This window comes from Arachis stenosperma, chromosome 7 (assembly GCF_014773155.1).
Source record: "Arachis stenosperma cultivar V10309 chromosome 7, arast.V10309.gnm1.PFL2, whole genome shotgun sequence".
Classification (NCBI taxonomy): Eukaryota; Viridiplantae; Streptophyta; class Magnoliopsida; order Fabales; family Fabaceae; genus Arachis; species Arachis stenosperma.
Genome location: NC_080383.1, coordinates 2,155,254 through 2,173,044, shown reverse-complemented (window position 1 = coordinate 2,173,044; position 17,791 = coordinate 2,155,254). Strand labels below are relative to the sequence as shown.

Below are 17,791 nucleotides of genomic sequence, written 5' to 3'. Positions count from 1 at the left end.
ATACAATAATCTAAATTTAAATGCTTTGTTTATTGAGTAAATAGTCAAATTAGTCCTTAAAAAATTACTCGTCTTCAAATTGGTGCCCAAAATTTTTTTTAATCAAATTCATCATTTAAAAATTTTAAATAAGTCATGTTAGTCCTTCCGTCACTTTATTTGTTGATGGTGTCAAAATTTACTAACATAACAAGTGACATTCCAACACATACCTAGAAGTCTTAATTGACTATTAACACAATTAGTTTATAAAATTAGATAAAATCAACCCCAAATTTAGAGATTCCAATGCCTCAAGTTCTCTCCACAATTATGTTTTGATTTGATCTAATTTTATAAATTTATTATGTTAATAGTCAATTAAGACTCCTAAGTGTGTATTGGAGTGTCACTTAATGTTTTATGTTAGCAAATTTTGATACTATCAACAAATAAAGTTATGGAGGGATTAACATGACTAATTTAAAATCTTTAAAGAACGAATTTGATTAAAAAAAAAATTTCAGAGACTAATTTAGAGAACAAGTGATTTTTCAGAGACTAATTTGACGATTTACTCTTTATTCATTCATTCGTATTATTTCAAAACTAAAATGAAAAAAAAAAAAGAAATGTTTGGAAGGAAAATAATGTGATCAAAGTTAAGCAATTTCACTGAACCCGTCTATCACTTGCGTACAGCCGTACATTGTTTGTCTATAAAGTCTTTCTTTAGCCGTGTTGTTAATGTTTTGCCTTTAATTATTGAAGTAAAAGAAAAATAATAATATACTTTAAAAATCTGATATCAAATTAACAATTAGGAGAAGCACTTTTTATTAGTTGTTTTATTTAGTCATAATTAAGTAATATTGACTTAATTTTAAAAGTTATATCACAAGAATAAAGACTAATAAATTTATATTCTTAATAATTCAATTTAAATCTAATAAATTTTAGAAAAAAAAAACGCTTTTACATGATGAAATCAGTCTTGTTAAAATTGATTAGTTAAATAAAAAAAAATGCTCCTTCCATTTTAAAATATAAGTTTCTCTTAGTTTGACTGACCAAACGTCTTTTGTCCATGAATTCACGTCAATAGTTTATATGTAAATGATTGGAAATTACATATGGAAATAGCGTCATGGATGGGTGTTGAAAAATAATTTCATTTCACTAGTCTTTGAATGGAGTCAAATGAGAAAGAAGAGTTGGAGTGACTTGTGAATTGTGAGAGATCTTATATGGAATGAGAGTATCAATTCATCAATACAATCTGTTTTGAAAAAAACACATGATTTGTTATTAAAGGGAAATGAAATCATTTATGACAAAAATTAGTTTTAATGCAATTTTTCTTATATTGTAATTATCTACTACAATATTTAATTATGTAATAATAAGAAAGATATATTGGAAATATTCTTTGAATCAAACAAAATAAATTGTGAAGATTTTGGTATTGTTATTATTATCTGTTAATATATTATCAGTTCTTGCTGAGTTTAGCTGGTGTATAATTCGTCCATCGATGAATGTCTTCAAGCTTCTCGTCGGAATGAGTTATACGTCGGCAAGGAGAGAACAAGGGAGTGGGTACCTGCAAAAGACACTCCGACGCTCAAGTCAGTAAGTGTTTAAGAGGTATATAATAATTCTATGAATATAGAATGTAAGACATGAAATGAAAGTTATCATGTGTTATGTTGTGTTTATAATAATTCTATGAATATAGAATGTATTCTTGAAATTAGATATAGAATGTTCTTTTTATAGGCATAAAATTGATGAATAGAATTGACGTTATGACCGTTTGGTCATTAAGATAGAAATGATGGTCATTAAGTCGGTAATGAAAGTGTCAGTTACAAGCAAAAGAATAAATGATAGTTAACGCCGAGTTATAACTCATAATGCATAATAAAGACTGAGTTATAAGGTGACGGATCACAGCCCCTAAGCTTTGTCCGCCGATCATATGATTCAGGCTAAGTTTAGAAAATAAAATGAGTTATAACTCGTTAAAAGATGAGTGAATAATGATATGGTGAGCCCCCAAGCTTAGTCGGGTTATTATGTCGGCACTTATTCAAAAAATAATTGAGTGATAAGAGTCATTCAATCAAGATAGTTGTGTGGGGGATACTTTTCCGCTTAAGAACAATTTTAGCATTTGATTGTATATGAACTGAAAAGTTCAGAGATAGATATCCATTGACGGAATCAATTGTATGATCCGATGATATAATGGTTAATTGTCTTGGGAATTTTCCAGCCCACAACAACTTATTGATAAATTTCTCGCTCAAAGCAATTAGTTATTGAATATTTATAATTTATAGTGAAGGTTTGACATGAATAAGATAAATTGAGAAAATGAATAGGTATAAAGTCGGAACATATATTGAATAATATATATTGTAAAAGTAAAATAGTTCAAAGTAATATATATATATATATACCTTGAAAGTTGATAATTGTAGAGAAGAAGACGACATATATGAATGTCATACATGCCAAATGTGAATATCTAAATTTTGTTTTGTAGGACATGCTTTAATTTGATAATAAAGCAATAAGATAACAGTTATTGAATTATACATTTAGTATAATGTTTCTAGCAGTTACAGTATGACGAGTAAAGGGTATTTACAAATTTGATTAAATAATATTATTAATATTATTAATATTATTATTAATATTATTAATATTATTAATATTAATAAACGGTTACTAACCGTTTTGTACCATTTGGTTGAAGGGACACAACCTTTTAAGAATTGTGTATGTTCAAAACATTGTGTCTATTGGCTAAAGGGACACAACTCTTTAAGAGTTGTATATGTTCAAAACATTGTATCTATTGGCAATAGAAATGACACAACCATTTGTATACGTAACTAATCATAATTGCTACGTGCAATATGTATAAATAAGTCCTTGTCCACTATTTCAGATATGAAGTACTAAGCGTACAATTTACACTACTATTAAGAGATTTTTTTTGTTCAAGAGAGTTGAGAATTTCTTACTATTGCTAATTAAGAAATTCTTAGGTTTCATTGTATCGTGGGAGAGTATTGTCATCAACCCTATAGCAACTAAGTGTGGGGACAAATATCTCTCTAAAGAAAGCGATCTAATCGTGCCTTGAAACCACTACACAAATATAAGATTTTGTCATCTTACCATCTTCATATACCCAACAATTTTAGAGAGATATTATTTGAAGATGGCACAAGATCAAAACACCACGTTCAAGGTCATGAATCAAGAGTTTGTCAAGTTAGATCGCTTTGATGGAATAAACTTCAACCATTGGAAGGACAAGATGATGTTCCTTCTTTCGGTTCTCAATCTTGCATATGTGATTGACCGAAAAACTCCACCAATTGCCAATGCTGCTGGAAGTTCCACAATGGAAGAGGAAGAAAAGATTGTTGAATTGAAGAAGAAACATGATGCAGATACTATTGTATGTTGAGGTCATATGTTAATTCAATCACCATTAGAGATTTGGAAATCTCTGGAAGAAAAGTACAATACCGAACGACAAGGAACAAATAAGTTTATTATGATGAAATATTTTGAATTTATTATGAATGATACTATGCCTATCATGGATCAAATTCATGAATTACAAATCCTTGTAAGTAGACTTCGTGATCTACAAGTGGTGATCCCTGAATCATTACAAGTTGGAGCAATTATTTCAAAATTGCCTTCATCTTAGAATGGTTATAGGAAGAAACTTTTACATCTTGGTGAGGACTTCACAATTGAGAAATTACTAAGGCATATACGTATAGAGGAGGAAACTCGAAAACGTGATGCTGTGTATCTTTCTCAAAGTTCTAAAGTGAATCATATTGGTGAAAACAACACCAATAAGAAGAAAAGAAAGTTCTCTAAAGATTCAAAGCAAGATAAAAAGAGACAAAGAGAGTGTTATCATTGTCACAAGAAAGGACACTATATCAAAGAATGTAGACTTCTGAAAAGGGAAGCACCAAAGACCAACTTAGTGGAAGAGAAGGATCTAATTGCTATGGTTGTAGAAAAAGTACAAAACATGCATATTGGCATGGTTACCGAAGTCAACATAGCAACACAAGGAAAATCACTTGAGTGGTGGTTAGATTCTGGGGCTACTGTTCACGTTTGCAATGATCGCAACCAATTCAAAACATATGAAGAAGTGAACAATAGAGAAGTCTTGATGGGCAATGACAACTCAGCCAAAGTTTGTGGTCAAGGAAGTGTGGAATTAAATTTTACATCTGGAAAGAAATTAAGTTTAATAAATGTACTTCATGTTCCAGATTTGAGAAAAAATTTAGTTTCTGTTAGTCTCTTGTGTAAGAAAGGATTCAAAGTTGTAATGGAATCCGATAAAGTGATCTTGCTTAAGAATGATGTATTCATAGGAAAAGGATATTGTACTGAAGGCATGTTTAAACTTAGTATTAATAAAATGAATGTTTCCTTGTATGTTGTTGATTCTTGTGATTTATGGCATAGTAGATTAGCACACTTAAATTACAAATCAATTGAATATATGCAAAAGAATAATTATATTGATCTTAGTAACAAGGATTTTAGTAAGAAATGTGATATTTGCATACAATCTAAAATTACTAAGAAACCTTTTCCTAAGGTTGAAAGAAATACACATTTATTAGAATTGATTCATAGTGATATTTGTGAGCTAAATGGCAATATTACTAGAGGAGGAAAAAGATACTTTATAACCTTCATTGATGATTGTTCTAGATTTACTTATGTGTATTTGCTTAGAAATAAAGACGAAGCTTTTGAAATGTTTAAGAAATATAAAATGGAAGTAGAAAATATGCATGATAAGAAAATAAAAGTTCTTCGTAGAGATCGAGGTGGAGAATATTTTTCTAATGAATTTGATCACTTTTGTGAATTACATGGTATTGTGCATGAATCTTCCGCTCCATATACTCCGCAACAAAATGGTTTGGCGGAAAGAAAGAACCGTACCTTAGTGGATATGGTTAATTCAATGTTACTAAATGCAAAATTGCCTTACAATTTGTGGGGTGAAGCATTATTGACATCATGTCATATCCATAATAGGATACCATCAAGACATAGAAAGGTTTCTCCTTATGAAATTTGGAAAGGAAGAAAACCTAATTTAAATTATCTTAAAGTGTGGGGGTGTTTAGCCTTTTATCGAGTTCCTGATCAAAAGTGAACCAAATTGGGGCCAAGAACCATAAAAGGCACTTTTATAGGATATGCTCAAAATTCTAAAGCATATAGAATATTAGACTTAGTGTCTAATGTAGTTGTTGAATCAAGAGAAGTAGAATTTATTGAAAATAAATTTATCAATGATTCAACTTCTAATTCAGAGTATCCCCAAAATGATACTAATATTTCACAAGAAATAAATAATCAAAATAATAAACGTCTAAGCAACAAAGAGTTTATTGAACCAAGGAAGAGCTTGAGAGTAAGAAAAGAAAAGGACTTGGGTCCAGATTTTATTTCTTCTCAGGCTATCACCTTTTTGGTAGAAGGAACTAGGAATTCTGTAACAAACAAGATTCCTATTGTTATGAACATAGAGGGTGATCCTCAAACATTCAAAGAGGCTATGGCTTCAAGGGATTCTGCTTTTTGGAAAAAAGCAATAAATGATGAAATGGACTCAATATTATCTAACAATACTTGGGTCTTGGTTGATTTGCCTCCAGGATCAAAGCCTATAGGATGTAAGTGGGTATTTAGAAAAAAGTATAATACTGATGGTTCATTACAAACCTTTAAAGCAAGGTTAGTGGCCAAGGGGTTTAGACAACAAGAAGGTCTAGACTATTTTGATACCTACGCACCTGTGGCAAGAATGACTTCTATTAGGGCTCTTATAGCATTAGCATCCATACATAAGCTTCATATACATCAAATGGATGTTAAAACAGCTTTTCTAAATGGAGACCTTAATGAAGAAATTTATATGGAGCAACCGGAAGGCTATGTGCTACCCGGAAATGAAAAGAAAGTTTGCAAATTAATTAAGTCTTTATATGGGCTAAAACAAGCGCCTAAACAATGGCATGAGAAGTTTGATTCAGTGGTGTTATCAAATGGCTTCTCACATAATAGTGCGGATAAATGTATTTACTCAAAATTTACTAAAGATTATGGAGTAATCATTTGTTTATATGTTGATGATATGTTAATCATCGGAACAAATTTAGAAGGAATTCGTATAACGAAGGAGTATCTAACTTTTAAATTCAAGATGAAGGATTTGAATGAAGTTGATACAATATTAGGCATAAAGGTGCATAAGAATGAAGTTGGCTTTACTTTAAGTCAATCTCATTATATTAAAAAGGTATTGGAAAAGTTTAATCATCTCACAATTAAAGAATCCAATACGCCGTATGATCCTAATCTTAAATTAGAAGGAAACATGGGAAGACCTATAGCACAATTAGAATATGCTAGTGCTATAGGAAGTTTAATGTATGCAATGCATTGTACTAGACCTGATATAGCATTTGCTATGTGCAAACTATCAAGGTTTACAGGAAAGCCTAGCAATCAACATTGGAAAGCTATAATAAGAGTTCTTGGTTATCTCAAGAAAACCATAAACTTGGGATTACATTATAGTGATTATCCCGCAGTTTTAGAAGGTTATTTCGACGCAAGTTGGATTATAAATCTTAGTGATAACAAATCCACTTCATGATGGATTTTCACCATAGGTGGTGGAGCAATAAGTTGGGCCTCAAAGAAACAAACATGTATTACACATTCTACTATGGAGGCTGAGTTTGTAACTTTATCAGCCGCAGGTAAAGAAGCGGAATGGTTAAGAGATTTGTTATATGATATAAAGCTGTGGCCACAGCAGACGACTGCCATTTCAATCTTCTGTGATAGTGAATCAACCATGTCTCGAGCATATAATAAGGTTTATAATGGAAAGTCTAGACATATAAGTTTGAGATATGAATTTGTGAGACAACTAATAGATGATGGTGTAATTACCATCACTTATGTAAGATCTCAAGAAAATTTAGCAGACCCTTTGACTAAAGGTTTGTCAAGGGATAAAATCAAAGAAACTGCTGCTACAATGGGATTAAAACCTATTATTGCTAAATGATGGGAACCCAACCTTATTCTAGTAGACCACTAGTTTCAAGGTTTAATGGGTAATAACAAGTTATTTAGCAATTGGAGCACTAAGGTATAGGATTTAGTGCTATTTACAATAAACTAGGAGGGTGAGTTTAAACTCTTAATGGAATGATAATATTATCTATCAAAAGATTCCACCTATATGAATATAAGAGTGGTGCCGTTCTAATCGAGAATTTTAGAGGTTTTATTCTCGTAAATATTCATGAAACCAGGATGAGCACAAGGCCATATAAGTGCTTAAAATTGTAAACTCTTGAACTTGGAGGGTATAAGTAATGTGCGTGATTTTTGGTACTAGCATATGGAGTATAGGTTTAATTGATTAGACACCTATTACTTCGTTAGAACTTTAAAATTTACACTAAAAGAATGTTTAATCTTAGTGACACATTCTTTATGCATATACTTGTATGACATTTAAATTTTGTAAATAGTGGGGGATTGAAGGGTATTTACAAATTTGATTAAATAATATTATTAATATTATTAATATTAATAAACGGTTACTAATCGTTTTGTACCATTTGGTTGAAGGGACACAACCTTTTAAGAATTGTGTATGTTCAAAACATTGTGTCTATTGGCTAAAGGGACACAACTCTTTAAGAGTTGTATATGTTCAAAACATTGTATCTATTGGCAATAGAAATGACACAACCATTTGTATACGTAACTAATCATAATTGCTACGTGCAATATGTATAAATAAGTCCTTGTCCACTATTTCAGATATGAAGTACTAAGCGTACAATTTACGCTACTATTAAGAGATTTTTTTTGTTCAAGAGAGTTGAGAATTTCTTACTATTGCTAATTAAGAAATTCTTAGGTTTCATTGTATCGTGGGAGAGTATTGTCATCAACCCTATAGCAACTAAGTGTGGGGACAAATATCTCTCTAAAGAAAGCGATCTAATCGTGCCTTGAAACCACTACACAAATATAAGATTTTGTCATCTTACCATCTTCATATACCCAACAACGAGGGATATTCTTCGTGCAATAATAATAAATTGCCTGTTTAATTTTTTACATTAAACAAATAGTAACATAAAATTTAATAGCATAAAGTGAATAGTGTAACAGTTATATACAATTGATATATAATTAATTTTTGATAGAATCAAATTTTAAGATTTAAACTCATCATTATTGTCATTTAATTGTATAAATGAAATTATTAAGCATTAAGAATATAATACATAATGAAATAAAAATGCAATTGACATGGTTGTTATATATTATTATTGTATAGAACATATATTGAGGTTTGAATATAACTAATAAATTAGTAAGTATTAGTTACTCAAAATATAAATGTAAAAATATGTTGAATAAAATATATAATTTTACTTGTGTGAATGGAGAACTTTGAAAAAAATAAGCAAATTTGATAAGTGAATTTGTGCTCAGATTGATTGAAAATCGAGTTTGTCCTCGGATTGATTGAAAGCCGAGTTTGTTCTTGGATTGGTTCATTGATTGATTATGAGATGTGAAATATTATGATACGTAAAAATGAAGCAATTTGAATGTATAAAGTACATATTTTATAAAAAATTACGATAGATTATATTTTGATAAGAGGTATTAAATAAAATCTTAAAAAAGATTGTTAAAATTGGCTCAAAAATTTGAATGTAAATCAAGTTTGATGAACTTAAAGGGAATGGGAACGAATTATTTTATTCGTCCCCACAGACGGCGCCAATTGTTCTTGCTGAGTTTAGCCGGTGTATAACTCGTCCATCGATGAATGTCTTCAAGCTTCTCGTCGGAATGAGTTATACGTCGGCAAGGAGAGAACAAGGAGGTGGGTACCTACAAAAGACACTCCGACGCTCAAGTCAGTAAGTGTTTAAGATGTATATAATAATTCTATGAATATAGAATGTAAGACATGAAATGAAAGTTATCATGTGTTATGTTGTGTTTATAATAATTCTATGAATATAGAATGTATTCTTGAAATTAGATATAGAATGTTCTTTTTATAGGCATAAAATTGATGAATAGAATTGACGTTATGACCGTTTGGTCATTAAGATAGAAATGATGGTCATTAAGTCGGTAATGAAGGTGTCAGTTACAAGCAAAAGAATGAATGATAGTTAACGCCGAGTTATAACTCATAATGCATAATAAAGACTGAGTTATAAGGTGACGGATTAATAAAAACATTTTAAGAGTAGCGATATATATCAAATTATTATAGGAAAAAGTCTACATATTTTATTATTATTATTTTACAATAAGTAGAATAATCATAAATATTATTATCCAATTTACATGAAAGTAATGTGATATAATGATTTCAAAAGGTAAAGAGTTAATTAAAATTTTCTTTTTGGAGTAGTAGTATACTAGATATTATTGTATAAATAATACTTATATTATTATATTTATTTATATTAGCTCCCCAAACCGGATAGTCAAACAGTCAAGCGTGCAGTGAGGAAAGGGTTAGAAAAATTGTAGTAACGAGTCGTATTTGGTGGGATGAATTGATGTGGTCTTAATCTTATTGCAAGATATAAAAAAATTAGAATAAATATTTAAATTGGTATTCAACGATTTTAAATTACAATTTTATTCAGTCACCAAAAAAAAAAATTAAAATTTTATTTTTGAATATTTTTTATTATATTAAAAACTTTTTATAATTATAGAGATATAATTATAAATTTGATAAATTTATAAAGACCAACAGAATAATTAAATCTAAATTTTATTATACAACAATTGAATCCTAAAAAATATTATTATTACACAAGCTAGTTTTTAATACAAAAGAACCGATTCATTTTGAGATCTTTTAAAATAATAATAAATTGTTAAAATTATACAATTAAACTTGGAAATTTACATATTTACTCTGATAAAAAAAAACTTGGAAATTAATCTTTGGTTTTGAAGCTGACTTGGCCCATACAACTTATTAATTTAAAAATTACAACACATTATATCCTTAAAAAAATATTTTTTTTCTTTATTGCAACATATGTAACTTGTAAACTTATATAAAGCTCTTAGCAATAGAAGTATAGAACCATAAACCATTAAAAACACAAAAATACAGCGTCGAGTAGCATACTAATGTCTATGTGGAACAAAAAGTTGCACTGCTTAGTAACCAACAAAAGTTGCACTACAATAAGACTAGACATTTTTCTTTCACAAACTGATAATTAAAAGTCACGACGAACAAAGAAAAACTGATAATTAAAGTAAAAGACGTGCAAATAAATTTGAGTTAGTCTAGTAGTTAACTCACTAATTCACTTAAGTAATTGTGGAAGTTCGATTTTCACTTTGTGCATATAGCATCTATTGGTCAACAACAAACTTTTAAATGGAGCTTTAATCCTTACCCTGTCGAAATGGTCTTTATCCTTGTTTGACATTTTTATTTCCGTAATATCTGTTTTTAATGATTATTATCTTCTGTTTTTGGCTTAGTTTATAAACAGTATGATTAAGTGAAAGAGTTGAAACTAATAAGTGTTGTTTAATTTGAATGATGAAAACATAAAAATATAATATATTGGAGAGACAATTATATACTATAACTACATAATTCACTTCACAACAACTAACACACTCACAAATATAATAAGTACAAATATCACCAAAACTTGCAGACATGTAAAAGAAAAAAAATACACTCTCATGACAAATAAAATATAAAAGCATAAATTATTACATTTTTACATTACAACAAAAGATAAAACAGAATTTCCATGCAGAAGTTGTAGCCATTAAGTTGTTCTTGCATGCCGATTTCTACGGCTTCTCTTTTTTCATTCTTTTGCCTTCAAAGATGATCACAAGCCATTGAGGCTTTCCAATTGAGAAAACACAACATCCCAAGCCAATTCCAAGTACCATTCCACATGCATATCCTATTGCCACTGGTTTCCATCCAAACCCAAATTTGTCTTCAACCTCAGAAGATGGACATTGTTGTTGAGGGACATCATTATTGCATTGAACTGACAATGGCAATCCAGATAGCCCCAAGTTTTCCTCATAAGAATTGTTTGAAAATGTATTAAATTGTCCTCCTCTAGGTATTGATCCCTCGAGATGATTGTTGGAAAGATTCAAGAATGCTAGAAAGTTCATATTGGTCAGTTCAGCAGGAATTTTCCCATCAAACATATTTGAGGAGAGGTCAAATGATTCGAGGTTTGTCAAATTTCCCAGAGAGCGAGGAATAGGACCAATGAGGCTGTTATGTGAAAGGTTGAGGCTTATGAGTGCTTGAAGCTCTCCAAACACATCTGGAATCTCTCCTTCAAATTTGTTTTCTGACAAATCAATAATTGCAAAGCCATTTGGAATTTTCCCAAAAGTGACACTGACTCCTTTAATTCTTGCAATCATAGGATCCTCATAATCTTGATACGTGATTCCCGCCATATTAATAATAGTAAGGTCATAACTATTATTGATTATAGTAAGGCCATAGAATTAAGTGAAAGAGGTCAAAACTAACGAGTAGTGGTTGAATTTGCATGAAAACAGAAATATAATTGATATGACCGTTATGAGTTATAGCTCGGCAAACCTATTCGTAACCGATGTATTAACATCACCGATTTAATGGTATTAAACGACTTTGGTCGGTTACGGCAGAACAATCAATTTATGAGAAAACGGTCGATTATCATCTCCGAATTATAAAAGGAAACAGTCCGAGTTGAAAAGGTAGATCATTGTTCCAAACTAAAAAACTCTTTCTATAATTCTCATTAACTGACTTGAGCGTCGGAGTGCCTTTTGCAGGTACTCCCCCTCCTGTTTCATTCGGTGATCAAGGTGCATTGTGATCCACTCCTTAGGTCGGGACACTCTTTCTTCGGAGCGAAGTATAGCTCGGCCGACCAACCCTCAAAGACGAAGAATAGCTCGGCCACAACCAGGCAGGAACATTTGGCGCCCACCGTGGGGCCGAGCTTATAACACTTTCCTTAACAGGTCCCGAATACCCTATCGTCTGTGAATGGCTGATGCACCTCCCCCTACTCCGTCCGAACTACTTCGGATGGTAACCGAGCTTCAGCAGGCGAATCAGCACATGGCAGAGGCAAATCAACGTATGGCTGAAGAAAATCAAAGAATGCAGCAGCAGATTCAGCAAATAGCCAACGCCCGACTCGAGCACAATGACAACCGTCATGGAGGAAACGCCAATGACGAGAATCAATCTCAGCCGACACATGTTTCGGAGACTCCACAGGATGATGACGGAAGGGATCCTCACAACAATGACGCCTCACTGAAAGACGAGGAAGAGGAGCCTGATAACTCGGCAGGACCTTTCACAGCTGATATTATGAATTTTCAATTACCCCGGCAATTTACGCTGCCGACGACTTTAAATCCATATGATGGTTTAGGCGATCCAAAACAGCACATCAAAAAGTTCCGATCTATCATGATCGTCAACGGTGCATCCGACCCTATTCTATGTCGTTGTTTTCCCTCTTTTTTGGATGGTCCTGCACTTGACTGGTTTTGTTCTTTGCCTGCAGATTCAATTTCACGTTTCTAGGAGTTAGCAAAGCAATTTGAAGATCATTTCGCAGCATCAGCAATATATCTGCATGACTCCGACTACCTAACGACGGTAAAGCAAGGTCCTCAGGAAAGTCTGAAAGACTACATCACCCGTTTTACAAAGATAGCCATGCGCATACCCGACCTTCATCCAGAGGTTCATCTTCACGCCATCAAAAGCGGCCTTCGACCAGGAAAGTTTCAAGAAGCCATTGCAGTGGCCAAGCCGAAGACTTTGGCCGAGTTTCGCGAAAAAGCAAAAGGGCAAATAAACATTGAAGAGCTTCGTCAAGCTCGCAAAGCGGAAAAGTCGGCAGCTACTAAAGAAGATGATAAGCCTCGGGACAATAAGAAGACTTTCAGACCAACCCCTCGCTATGAAACCTACACTCAGTTTAACACAAAAAGAGATGATATTATTAAGGAAATCCTGAATTCCAAGCTGATTAAACCCCCTCGCAAAGCCGACAGTTATCCCGAGCCGAAGAATGTAGACAAATCCAAATACTGCACATTCCATCAGAAGTATGGTCACACAACCGACGAGTGTGTGATCGCCAAAGACCTTTTAGAACGTTTGGCAAGACAAGGACATCTTGATAAGTATATCTCAGGCCACATGCAGAAAAGATCGGCTTCCATTTCAGGCCCACCTCCTGGAGGTCCATCATCATCGTCAAAGGATAAAGAAAAGGCGCCGGCCCAACCTAGGGGTATAATTAATTGCATCTCGGGCGGCTACGCCGGAGGTGGACAAACAAGTTCGGCAAGAAAGCGAACATACAGGGCCATGCTAGCACTAGGAGATACCACCAACAATCCCCAGTCAGTGTTGGAGATTCCAGAGATGACATTTTGCCCAACCGACTTTAATTGCAAGGATACCAACCTTGATGACCCTGTCGTCATCTCCCTTCAGTTGGGCGACCTAATAGTTCGGAAAGTGCTGCTAGACCCAGGCAGCAGCGCTGACGTGCTTTTCTTTACAACATTTGAAAAAATGAAATTAAGTACTAATATTTTGCAGCCATCCGCAGGTGACTTGGTCGGATTCTCCGGAGAGCGCGTTCCGGTGATGGGTTCAGTGTGGTTACAAACCACACTCGGTGAGCAGCCTTTATCTAAAACACATGACATCCAATATCTTGTTGTGGACTGTTTCAGTCCCTATAATCTCATCTTAGGAAGACCTTTTTTAAATAGATTTACTGCAATTGTATCAACTGTTCATCTCTGTGTCAAGTTTCCTGTGCAGGACAACCTTATAGCCACAATTCATGGTGACTTGCAAGAAGCTCGGCATTGTTACAATACAAGCCTAAAACCCATCAAGAGAGGCTGCGAGCGACGTATAAACTCCATCACCTCCGAACAACCAACATTAGCCGAGCTTGACCCTAGAGCCGACTTTCAAGATCGTCCTTTACCAAATGAAGAGCTAACAAAGATTATGCTAACCGATGACCCAACGAAACACACTTTCATTGGAACCTCGGTAAAAGACAAAGAGCGGGAGAAGCTCATCCAATTTTTGCAGAAGAACGCCGATCTTTTTGCTTGGACATCTGGAGACATGCCAGGCATTGATCCATCCATTATTACTCACAAATTGGCAATAAACCCAGCAGCTCGACCAATCTCCCAGAAAAAAAGAAATCTCGGGGCCGAGAAAAGAATGGCATCCATGGTTGAAGCCAAGAAGCTCATCGATGCAAATTTCATCCGGGAAATCAGGTTTACAACTTGGCTGGCCAACGTCGTCATGGTAAAGAAAAATAACGGTAAATGGCGCATGTGCGTCGACTTTACTAATTTAAATAAAGCATGTCCTAAAGATGCTTACCCCCTGCCTTCTATCGATACCCTGGTAGACAACTCTTGTGGTTACGGCACCTTGAGTTTCATGGATGCATACTCTGGTTACAACCAGATCCTTATGCACCCATCAGACCAAGAAAAAACGGCCTTTATTACTGAATATGGTAATTACTGTTACAATGTCATGCCTTTTGGTTTAAAGAATGCAGGTGCAACATATCAAAGACTGATGAATAGGGTCTTCGAGAAACAGATAGGTCGAAATATTGAGGTGTATGTCGATGACATGGTCGCCAAAACAAAGGTCGGCCATTCCCATATTGATGACCTTGAAGAAATATTCGGCCAAATCCGAGCTTATAATATGAGGCTCAACCCGGAAAAATGTGCTTTTGGTGTGATCGGAGGGAAATTCCTCGGTTTCATGCTTACTAGCCGAGGAATTGAAGCCAATCCTGAAAAATGTCAGGCGATCCTTGATATGAATAGTCCAACAAACATTAAAGAGGTTCAACGACTAACAGGGAGGCTGGCGGCTCTCTCCAGATTTCTACCATGCTTGGCGACCAAGTCCTTCAACTTTTTTCGATGTTTACGAAAAAACACAAAGTTCCAATGGGATGACAACTGTGAAATGGCATTTCAAAGTTTAAAACAATTTCTTTCTAAACCACCTGTTTTGCAAAAACCTGACATTGGTGAACCATTGTATTTATATTTGTCGGTTACTGATATAGCGGTTAGCTCTGTTCTTGTTGCAGAAAAAGGAAAAACACAGCAGCCAGTTTATTTTGTCAGCAAATCATTGCAGAATGCCGAGCTTCGTTATCTGAGGTTAGAAAAGCTCGCCTATGCACTTGTTTTGTCGGCAAGACGACTCCGACCCTACTTTCAGAGTCATACAATTTACGTCAGAACTTCTCAACCCCTGCGCCAAATACTCGCCAAGCCCGAGCTTGCCGGGAGGTTGATAAGATGGTCCATCGAACTGTTCGAATTTGATATTCAATATCAACCCAGAGGATCTGTCAAATCACAATACCTGGCCGACTTTGTGGTCGAGCTCACAGGAACAAACACAGACATAGAGGATGCAGGTTGGATATTATTTGTTGATGGAGCCTCTAACCCCCACGGATCTGGGGCAGGAATACTCTTGGAAAATGCCGAGGGCGTCGCTATTGAACACTCTCTGCGATTTTCATTCAAGGCCAGCAACAATCAAGCCGAGTATGAAGCCCTACTCGCGGGGCTCAGGTTAGCAATAGAGCTACATATTGTTAATTTAAAAGTTTATTGTGATTCTCTATTAGTTGTTCAACAAGTAAATCAAAGTTTCCAAACAAAAGATCCAGTTTTATCAAAATACGTAATCCTTGTCAAAAATCTCATGGATCGTTTCTCAAAAATTGAAATTTATCATATAGCACGAGATCAAAATCATAGGGCAGACATATTATCAAAGCTCGCTTCCACTCAATCACACACTGCCTCATTACTACAATCCACCCTCCACGAGCCGAGCATAGACATCCCTAGCATTTCTCATATAGAACAGGAAGTCGGCTGGCAAAAACCATACATTCAATATCTTAAAAGTGGAGAAGTCCCACAAGAAATACAAGATGTAAAAAAGTTCAAACGACAGGCATCATTCTTTACATTATTAAATAACCTGTTGTATAGGCGGGGCTACTCCCGACCATTATTGAAATGCTTAGACAGGACAGAGGCCGACCTAGCCCTAGCCGAGGTCCATGAAGGCGTTTGTGGAATACACTCAGGAGCCAGAAGTCTAGCACAAAAGATTCTTCGTGCTGGTTTTTATTGGCCGACCATATGGGAGGACAGTCGGAAAAAGGTCCGAACTTGCGACCGCTGCCAAAAACATGCCCCGAACATAAACATCCCCGCCGAAGATTTACATCAATCAACGGTAAGCTGGCCCTTTAATCATTGGGGAATAGATATACTGGGACCTTTTCCCACAGCCCCAAGACAGGTAAAATATTTGGTTGTGGCAATTGATTACTTTTCTAAATGGATTGAGGCTCAACCTCTAGCTAGAATCACATCCGTTCAAATGATTTCTTTTGTCTGGCAAAAGATAATTTGCAGATTTGGTATACCTCGTCACATTGTAACCGACAATGGTCGGCAGTTTACTGATCATAATTTTAAGAGCTTTTTACAGAACTTAAAGATTAAACAGCATTTCTCTTCGGTGGAGCATCCTCAATCTAACGGCTTAGCTGAAGCTGCAAACAAGGTCGTCCTGCAAGCTTTAAGGAAGAAACTGGACGATGCCAAAGGATTATGGGCCGAGCTTGTTCCAGAAATTTTATGGGGTTATAATACCTCACCACACTCAACGACTAAAGAAACACCATTTCGTCTGGTTTACGGATCAGAAGCAATGATACCAGTTGAAGTATCACAAAGCTCATTCCGAACACAAGCAGAAGATCATGAGCATGCTCGGCGAGCCGAGCTTGATTTGGTGGAAGAGGTACGAACCATAGCGGCCGTTCGCCACAAAGCTTTACAGCAACGATTAGGCAAACGCCACAGTAAAAGGGTGAAACCAAGATCCTTTAACGTCGGAGACCTGGTATTAAGGAAAACTGAGGAAGCGCGGAAACCGCCCACTCATGGCAAACTCGCAGCCGCATGGGAAGGCCCATACCGAATTCATCAGGTGCTCGGCAAAGGAGCATATCGACTAGAGCAATTAGATGGTACAGTATTACCTAGCACTTGGAATATTAATTCTTTGAAACAATATTATAGTTAACACTTAGAAATGCTGGCACTCTTTTTCCTACCTTGAGATTTTTCCTAAAGTTAGGTTTTGCTCAAGGAGGTTTTAACGAGGCTAGCGACCTTAGTTCAATTTGTAAAGGTCATACATACAAATGAAAGTTATTTTTAGTCAATATATTCTATACTAACATAAAGCTTACTGCTTACCACAATAAACAGTTCCTGTTTAAACTCAGAACCACGCCAATAATAGGTGTGCAAACCGCACTAATGATTCCATATCAGTAATCAGACCCTGAACAGAGGGATACAGATAAGGCAAATATATCCTAAACTTATCAGAAATGCATCAGTGACAAATTTTAACAGATCTTAAAAGGGGACCCATACTGCCCCACTCAAAATAAAAAACAGAAGTTGTTCATACAGCCAAAAAAGCATCAAAAAGCACAGTCACACATCATCAATCCGC

General features: G+C 34.6%; 2 protein-coding genes across 2 annotated transcripts; one reads left to right on the top strand and one right to left on the bottom strand.

The window, feature by feature from the left end:
• Positions 1-10,959: 10,959 nt before the first annotated feature.
• On the bottom strand, positions 10,960-11,598 carry LOC130941177 (receptor like protein 27-like). The gene has a single exon (XM_057869591.1). It carries the CDS (start codon positions 11,596-11,598, stop codon positions 10,960-10,962), a length of 639 nt encoding a protein of 212 aa, XP_057725574.1.
• Positions 11,599-12,181: 583 nt separating this feature from the next.
• LOC130941176 (uncharacterized) lies at positions 12,182-17,618 on the top strand. Its single transcript, XM_057869590.1, has 4 exons — positions 12,182-12,622; positions 12,734-14,519; positions 14,610-17,299; positions 17,556-17,618. The coding sequence occupies exons 1-4, from the start codon at positions 12,182-12,184 to the stop codon at positions 17,616-17,618; spliced, it is 4,980 nt and encodes a 1,659-aa protein (XP_057725573.1).
• The last annotated feature ends 173 nt before the right edge of the window (positions 17,619-17,791 follow it).

Coding starts and splice junctions, on each gene's coding strand:
- LOC130941177 (XM_057869591.1), bottom strand. CDS start 11,598: ATGGCGGGAATCACGTATCAAGATTATGAGGATCCTATGATTGCAAGA.
- LOC130941176 (XM_057869590.1), top strand. CDS start 12,182: ATGGCTGATGCACCTCCCCCTACTCCGTCCGAACTACTTCGGATGGTA. Junction 12,623..12,733: donor AGTTCCGATCTATCATGATC/GTCAACGGTGCA, acceptor TCACGTTTCTAG/GAGTTAGCAAAGCAATTTGA. Junction 14,520..14,609: donor CATGGTAAAGAAAAATAACG/GTAAATGGCGCA, acceptor ATACCCTGGTAG/ACAACTCTTGTGGTTACGGC.